Source organism: Castanea sativa, chromosome 7, assembly GCF_040712315.1.
Source record: "Castanea sativa cultivar Marrone di Chiusa Pesio chromosome 7, ASM4071231v1".
NCBI lineage: Eukaryota > Viridiplantae > Streptophyta > Magnoliopsida > Fagales > Fagaceae > Castanea > Castanea sativa.
Window position 1 is genome coordinate 3,989,002 of NC_134019.1, and position 8,875 is coordinate 3,997,876.

Genomic DNA, 8,875 nt, shown 5'->3' on the forward strand with positions numbered 1-8,875 from the left:
TTTTATTTTGTATAATAATAATAATAATAACAATAATAAGAGCTCGTAATTGAAGGTATGCTCATATTAGTGACGTTATTGTTGTTGTAATCGAGGAAGCAATACCAGATACACTGTAAGAAAAATAGGAAGTGATCATAACTGTAATTGTACATACTTGTAAAGAACTCAAACGTGATAATATATATATTTTTATGTTCTATGCACGTTATATTTTTATGCAGCATATGCCCAAGCTATGTTTGATAAACAAATATGCAGCAAATACCAGTGTGTAAATAACAGCCCTCGCAAATGGCAGCTGGAGCCTGGAGGGGATAGGTCCACTTGCTCACTAATCTATGCACGTTCTCATTAACAACCAATGTTTAGTTGAAGTAGTTGTTCTTCTCAATATATATAAATATATATATAAATAAATAACAGCCCTCGCAAATGGCAGCTGGAGCCTGGAGGGGATAGGTCCACTTGCTCACTAATCTATGCACGTTCTCATTAACAACCAATGTTTAGTTTAAGTAGTTGTTCTTCTCAATATATATATAAATATAAATATATATATATATATATATATATATATATATATATATATATATATATATATATATATATATATATAACAGCCCTCGCAAATGGCAGCTGGAGCCTGGAGGGGATAGGTCCACTTGCTCACTAATCTATGCACGTTCTCATTAACAACCAATGTTTAGTTTAAGTAGTTGTTCTTCTCAATATATATAAATATATAAATATTTCTTTCTTTAAAAAAATATAAAGTAGTTGTTGGACCAGGAAGGTACCTGGAAGAAGAGGAGCGCTACTTGCACACCAACTCTAATAAAAAATGAATTGTTCATTTGTGAAGGTCGGAGCCTCTGTCTAATAGTGCCCAATAGCAATATACCTGCAATTTTCCTAAATCTGCAATTTCAACAAAGAAACTAAACGTCTCTTTTTGTTATTCCTAATCCTATATTTCTCAAAGTCTGCAACTGCAACACTCTCTGGTATATCGTTTTACAAGCTAGTCTATTTCCGATTGCTTCCATGACCATGCCAACAGCCTATTCGTCTTTTTGGAAATATGATGTCTTTCTTAGTTTTTGCGGTGTTGACACCCGCAAAAATTTCACGGACCATCTCTATACTGCTTTGAAGCAAAAAGGCATCATCACCTTTAGGGATGATGAGAAACTTGAGAGAGGAAAGTATATTTCTCAAGAGCTCTTGAAAGCAATAGAAGGGTCCAAGTTTGCAATCATTGTTTTCTCAAAAAACTATGCTTCTTCAAGGTGGTGCTTGATTGAACTAGCAAAGATTGTTGAATGCATGAAGGAGACCAGGTTAACAGTTTTACCCATCTTTTACCATGTGGATCCCTCTCATGTACGGAACCAGACGGGGACTCTTCTTGAAGCCTTTGCTAAACATCAAAAAGATCCCAAGGTTAACACAGAGGATGTGCAAGAGTGGAAAGCTGCTTTGAAAGAAGTGGGAAATATCTCTGGATGGCATGTTAATGATAGGTATCATTTGTCTTTTGTAGAGTAATTTTGTTCAAATTAGTAATTTTATCCTTTTTTTCCAGTTGTTTGCTAGTCGGTTTCTGTGAGAGAGAGAGAGAGAGGGGGGGGGGGGGGGGTGTTAAATATATCTTCATGAGAAATCAATTATTGCATCCTCCTCCTGAAAGATTAGATTTTGTAGAAGAAAAACTACCTTAAAAAGTGAAGATCTGAAGTGTTAAAATAAAATATAAAGACATATGGTAAAGCTAGAAATAACATAACTAGATTCAAATCTGATTGTATCTATTTTTCGTTTTTCTTTAAAAGAAACATAACAAGGTAGTGTTAGACGTTAAGAGCCCAGAATTTAGTAAGCATTTATAAGAAATCAAAAATCATGTAAAAATTAAGCAGTGGTCAAATTTCATTATGAAAATAAATAATTGGCAAGCATTTTAAAGCTGTAAAATTGCTTTGATGAGCAAGTTTGTTTGTAATGTCTTGGACACGTGGTTAGGCTAGAAGCAGAAGTATATTGTAAGTGGTTCAAATTTTCTTTCGTTAATTTATTTTATCTTGTAGATGACAGAAAATGAAAAGGAGTACGAAAATTGAAATCCAAGAAACGTACAACAAAGGACTTAATTAATTAAAATAGGCACACTCCCAACTCATTGAATTGTTATAGTCACTAGTCCCTAAGCACGCGCGTAAGACTTTTTTATTTTTTGAGTAAAATTTAATAATTTGCATTAATTATAATTTTAATATTTGGTACAAACGCATAACACTCATCTCCCCCTAGGTTTTTTTGTGATTAGAAAATATAGTAATCCCAAATTATAATCGATGCAAATTATTAAATTCTATCCAAAAAAGTAATTTTTAACGTGGGTTTGTGATTAGAAAATATAGTAATCCCAAATTATAATTGATGTAAATTATTAAATTTTACTCAAAAAAATAGTAACTTTTTAACGTGAGTTTCTAAAATTAAAAAAAAAAACTTTTTAACATGGGTTTAAAAAAAAAGAAATATTTTCAGTCGATTAAAAAAATAAAGAAAGAGAAAAGTTTAAATGTGAAATTTGTTTTGGAATAAGTTGGTTAGTGGGAGAGTAATCCTATTTTGTAGGCAATGTTTTAGTGGGAGTTAAAAATCTATTTTTACTTTGTTGTCTTTTAGTTCTGTCTCTACTTAAACTTAGGAAAATAAGAGTATTTTGAACAAAAAAAAAATCCGGTTCAAATAAGAGAAGCTCCTTAAATAATAGTACAGATAACAATGCTATTTTATATAATTTCGAATTCCCCTTTTGCTACTGAATGGAGCTAAGATTGTGTTTATTCTGAATGTTTTGTCTCCTTAACGTTGTTAGCTCTATCTCATCAAAATAATTTTTATGCTATCTCTTTGCAGCCATGAATCATTAGATATCCAACAAATACTTAAGAAGATATTTAGAGAATTGAATTGTAAATTCTCAAATATTGTTTCCAAGGACCTCGTTGGAATGGACTCTTGTGTGAAAGAAGTGTTGGATTTATATTTGAATGAAGGATTGGGTGGTGTACGATTTGTAGGGATTTGTGGGATGGGTGGAATGGGCAAAACAACTCTTGCACAAGAAATTTTCAAAAGAATATCTAATAACTTTGAAGCTAGCAGCTTTATTGATAATGTAAGAGAAGAAACTAGAAATCAAGGTCTAGTTTCTTTACAAAAACAACTTCTTTCCAAGATCCTTATGGAAAGCGAAATAAAGATATGGAACTTTTTGGAGGGAATCAATGTTATAGGAAATAGACTACGTAATATAAAGGTTCTTATTGTTCTTGATGATGTGGATGGAGAAGAACAACTAGAAGCATTAGCAGGGAACCATGATTGGTTTGGTCCAGGGAGTAGAATCATTGTAACAAGCAGAGATAGCCATGTATTGAGAAAACGTGGCATGAATTTTATACATACAGTCAATGGGTTGAATGACGATGATGCTTTGGAGCTTTTTAGTTGGAGTGCTTTCAAGAAACTCCATCCTGAAGAAAATTATGTGGATTTGTCTAAGGACTTTGTAAATTATGCTAATGGTCTTCCTTTGGCTCTTAAAGTTTTAGGTTCTTTGTTGTTTGATAAAGAAATAGATGAATGGAAAAGTGCTCGTGATAAACTAAAAGCAGAGCCAGATAGAAAAATTTTAGATATTCTTAAAATAAGTTATGATGGGCTAATGAATACGCAGAGAGACTTATTTTTGGATATTGCATGTTTTTTCAAAGGAAAGAACAAAGATTGTATAAGAGATATAATAACAAGTTTTGGTTACTATCCAGAATACAATATCGGTGTACTTATAGACAAATCTCTCATAACCATCAATGAAGAGGGAACCATATGGATGCATGATTTGCTACAAGAAATGGGTCAAGAAATTGTTCGTCAAGAATCCCCTAAAGAGCCTGGTGGACGTAGTAGGTTGTGGCTTTATAAAGATGTGCTCTATGTATTAAAAAATAATACTGTAAGTTGACTAGTCTATACCTAAACTTACATAACTATATATATTCTTACAAGTTCTTCTAAAGATTTTCCAATTACTCTAATTTTGTTATTCTTCATTATTAGGGAACAGAGGTGGTTGAAGGCATAATGCTTAACATGCCTATTGAAATAGAAGAACACTTGAGTGCTGAAGCCTTCTTACAGATGAAAAAATTGAGATTGCTTAAAATTGGCATTGTGCAACCTCCACAAGACCTCATTAGAGGTCCAATCCAACTTCCACAAGGCCTCAATTATCTTTCTAATGAGTTATGCACAATAGATTGGCATGGATATCCTTTAAAATCCATGCCGACTAATTTCCAACCAAACAAACTTGTTGAACTGAGAATGCATTGCAGTGGCATCAAACAACTATGGAAAGGAATAATGGTAAGATTTTCACTTATACAAATGTGTATTTCGTTCATTTTCAGTAAAGCTTGAGTTTATCTAATTATTTATTGGTTTATCACAGATTTTAAACGACTTAAAAGTCATTGACTTGAGTGGCTCTCAAAACTTAATTGAGATCCCAGATCTTAGTGGAGCCTTAAATCTTAAGCAATTAATTCTTAAATCTTGTACAAGACTATATAAGATTCATGCATCTCTTGGGGATCTCAAACGACTTATTCGATTGGATCTAAATGGTTGCAAATGCCTTGAAAGCCTTCCTTACAAGATCAGCTTTGAAGCTCTTGAAACTTTCGACCTTGGGGGTTGTTCAAGATTAAAGAAGTTTCCAGAGATTGTGGAAAATATGTCACATTTGTTAGTACTTTGTTTGAGTGAGACTGCTATAAAAGATTTATCATTATTAGTGGAACATTCAACTAGCCTTATAAATTTGGATCTAAGACATTGCAAAAATCTTTCAAGTCTTCCTAAAGCTATTTGTAGTTTGTTGTCTCTAAAAACTCTCATTTTATCTGGCTGCTCAAGACTTGACAGATTACCAGAGAACTTAGGAAATATAGAAGGTTTAGAGGTGCTAGATCTAAGTGGAACAGCTATAAGAGGACTACCTTCATCCATGGTTCTCTTAAAAAATCTCAAAGCACTCTCTCTCAGTGGATGTGATTTTCTATCACCTAAGCCATCGAATAAACTCCTCAATTTTCCTTTATTGCAAAGAAGAAGTTTGGATCCCTTGGGCATGTTAGAGTGGCCTTTATCAGGCTTATGTTCCTTGACAGATTTAGATCTAAGTTATTGTAATATTCGGGCAGTCCCTGATGCTATTGGTTGTTTATCCTCTTTAAAAAATTTAAATCTAAGGGGAAATAATGTTGTTTGCCTCCCTAAAAATATCATTAGACTATCTAAATTGGGCTATCTTTATTTGAGTGGTTGCACTGATCTTCGACTGTTGCCTGAGCTCCCATTAAATATGACATGGATTGATGCACAAGGCTGTACCTCACTGGAAACGTTACCAATAAGACAAGAAGATAATTTTCTCCCTAGTCTCCATCTTCTTAACTGTGTCAAATTGATCGACAATCAAGGTTACGGTGACATGTTCTTAACAATGCTAAGTCATCACATTCGATTTCAGGTCTCTCTCTCTCTCTCTCTCTCACACACACACACATACACACACATTTAGTTTCAGGTTTCTCTCTCTCTCTCTCTCTCTCTCTCTCTCTCTCTCTCTCAGTTCTAAACATCTTGATTTATATGTTTCAGGGATCATATTCATTGCAATTTCATTTTCTTATTCCTGGAAGTGAAATTCCGAAATGGTTTAGCCATCAAAGCGAGGGGACATCACTGAATTTGCAAGGGCCTTCAGACTTTATGGGAATGGCTATGTGTGCTGTTTTTGTACTCCGCCAGCATCGTTCTCCTCAGTACCATCGCATTTATTTTTACTGTGATGTCATCGGAACTAAAATTTCAGAAAACTTAAACATTGGTTTTTCCGAAGAATTTGGTAAGATTGATTCATATCACCTTTGGATAAAATATTTTCCTTTCAAAGGGAAATGGGAAAAGGAATTGAGTGAAATCGATGCTAATGGATTGAGTCAGATTGTTGTTAAATTTGAAACCTTCAGTCCAGGCTTGGAGGTGATGAAATGCGGGGCCCGTTTAGTATACAAGCAAGACATTGAAGATCTCAAACAAACTATGGCTTGGAGCAGCAAGTGTAGCATCACTCCTTATGAGGATGATTTAGACGATTCAGCAGAAGATACCAAAATTAAGCGAAGTCGTGATGACTCAAATGGGGATGGGGCAGGACCTAGTGGAGAAGGTACCTTTGATGAAGTAGACGAACCACACCCAAAGTGGATACAACACCCTAATCTAATTGAAAATTGGATTGGGAATTTATGCACACAAGGACAAGGTAACACTAATTGCGAGGAAGAGGAATCCCGGTGACAATAGTAGCATTGATAACTCTTCAAGGCTGATAAACCTTCTGTCTTTGATTTTTTGTAAGTCACCATTTTTCTCTCTTGTACGGATCTTGTTTGTTTGTTTGTAGTTGTATATTTATTCATTTATTTATTAATTTTAGATTCATTGGCATATGCTTACATTTCTTTTTCTTTTTAATCTGTTGCAAAACCATATGATTTTAAGTAATTTGTGATTCCTATATCTACTAGTTGCCTCATACTGGCTACGAAGAAGTTATTGGACTTTGTTGGAAAGGAAAAACTGTCACATTGCTAGCTGATGAGAAAACTTGTGCAACTGATTGTATGGTAGTCATTTTTGTTCAATTGTGGTATTAAATTCGGCACTCTTGTTGCTCTCTTTTTTATAGTATTTACTAACAACTTTCCACATGAGAATGCAATAGATGCATGCCACTCCACTGTTGAAGTTAAATTTCAACGAAGGTGATCACATTATTTGCCAACTTTTCTTGTTGAGTAAAATAGAACTAATGCAACTTGGTCGCTTATGTTTAGAGATCTAAACTTTTTATATCATTTCAAAGTAGGACAACAATTTTAAAATATAAAGGACCCTTCTTTTTCTCCTTTATTTTATTTTATTTTTATAAAATTTTGACCACACACCACCCATTGTTTGGTTGATTAGAAACCTGTGGAAATTTTGCCTTCTTGGTATTTGGATTTTGTGCTGAGTTTGCCATGGAATTAGACCTGAAACAGTTGAATTAGGTTCCATCTGAGTCCTGACTTGTTTTTCTGGGTCCCAATATATATAAGAAACTTACAAAAAATGTCATTATACTGTGTTTTCATTGGAACAATTTATTTGAGGATGAAATTTTGTCTAGAACTCCTGATGTGTGTGTATGTCTGACAAGTTAGCTTGGTTGGTTTAAAGAGTAAAGGTATAATATTGATTCCTTTCTTTAGAACTATAATATTGATTTTTTTGCAAGCACCATCTTTTTCCCTCTAAAGGATTTTGTTTGTTTGTAGCTGCATATTTATTTAATTTTTTCTTTTTAACTTCATTGGCATATGCTTGCATTTGTTTCTCTTGTTAATCTGTGACAAGGGCTATTTCAATTCAGTAATTTGTGTTTCTTATTTCTCCTAGTTGTCCCATGCTGAATGTGTAGACGTTTTGAACTTTGTTGGCGAAGACAATTTTTCGCACTGTTAGCAGACAAGAAGAGAGGTGCAACTGATTGTGTGCTCATCATTTATGTTCAATTATGTTGGAGGGTAAAATCCGCACTCTCGTTGCTCTCTCTCTCTCTCTCTCTCTCTCTCTCTCTAAATATATATAGTATTTTGTACAATTTTCCATTGGAGAATGCAATAAGAGCATGCAATCTTAGTGTTGTAAAATCAAATGAAAAGAAGAAATTTGCAATAATCTGCACTTTTATTGCTCTCGTTGTGTATTGTTAATTTCTTTCTGTAAAATATTTGTAGTTGATGGATTATCTGCTATCAATTGAAGGTCTGTAATCGTGTTATTGCTGATCAGAATCATCTTTATCGATGGTTCATTCAACTGCTAGAAATTGGCCAAGCTCGACAGTGCAGAAGTGTGGATTAGTCTTGTAATTTCTAACACGCTGATATGTAGAGTTTACACAAACAATTACGAATCGTGTGGCCTCTTTATCTATAATTGGGATCCATTTATCAATTGATGGTTGATAATAGCCAAAGAAAATTGCAAAACTGAAATTATGAGGCAACAACTAGTAGAGCTAGAAGCTCTGATGAGGAATTTCACCTGGAGAGATTGATACAACCCCTTGATGCCATTCTTAAAGACAAGGGAAAACAAGTTTTAGAATAACCTATCCACTACATGAGTACTTGTACAGCTGCTTTCTTTAGTCTCCTCTTGTGTCGTATAATAATAGAAAAGACCTCATTTATTTCTTCTTTACTTTGTGGTCTGGTGAGATATATATTTTCCATGGATAACTTTGAATCGCATTGTTTTTAATATTTATGAAATTTATGCAATTGCTCTTTTTAATTGTCCTGTCAATCAATTTTTCCAAAGTTGAATACTGTCCTACTTGATATGTCAACTTTTTGTTTGATATCCTATGGCTATCAATTTATTTAACATTTCTGTCTGAATCCATATGTATTTGAATTCTAGATCAATTTATAAACATAAGGTTTATCTAGATGAAATCCATTCCTAGAAATTGTTTTTATTTTTGTTAAATTATGTTATTTCTCTCCACTCGAACTCGGCTTCTCTGGTGAAGAATATCCCAAAATCCACTATTGCGCTACCGACGCACCACCTCTGCGGCTACTCTCCATAATGATCTGTAAAACAGAGATACTAAATAGAATTGAGAGAATTTCATTGATTGAAAGTGAATTACAATGAAAATGTACAGAATGAT

At 33.7% G+C, this 8,875-nt stretch overlaps 1 protein-coding gene across 1 annotated transcript; it reads left to right on the forward strand.

The window, feature by feature from the left end:
* Positions 1 to 899: 899 nt before the first annotated feature.
* LOC142644698 (TMV resistance protein N-like) lies at positions 900 to 8,570 on the forward strand. The gene is made up of 7 exons (XM_075819273.1): positions 900 to 1,526; positions 2,929 to 4,030; positions 4,135 to 4,443; positions 4,529 to 5,611; positions 5,743 to 6,500; positions 7,588 to 7,715; positions 7,929 to 8,570. The coding sequence occupies exons 1-5, from the start codon at positions 1,048 to 1,050 to the stop codon at positions 6,442 to 6,444; spliced, it is 3,675 nt and encodes a 1,224-aa protein (XP_075675388.1). The 5' UTR covers positions 900 to 1,047; the 3' UTR covers positions 6,445 to 6,500; positions 7,588 to 7,715; positions 7,929 to 8,570.
* The last annotated feature ends 305 nt before the right edge of the window (positions 8,571 to 8,875 follow it).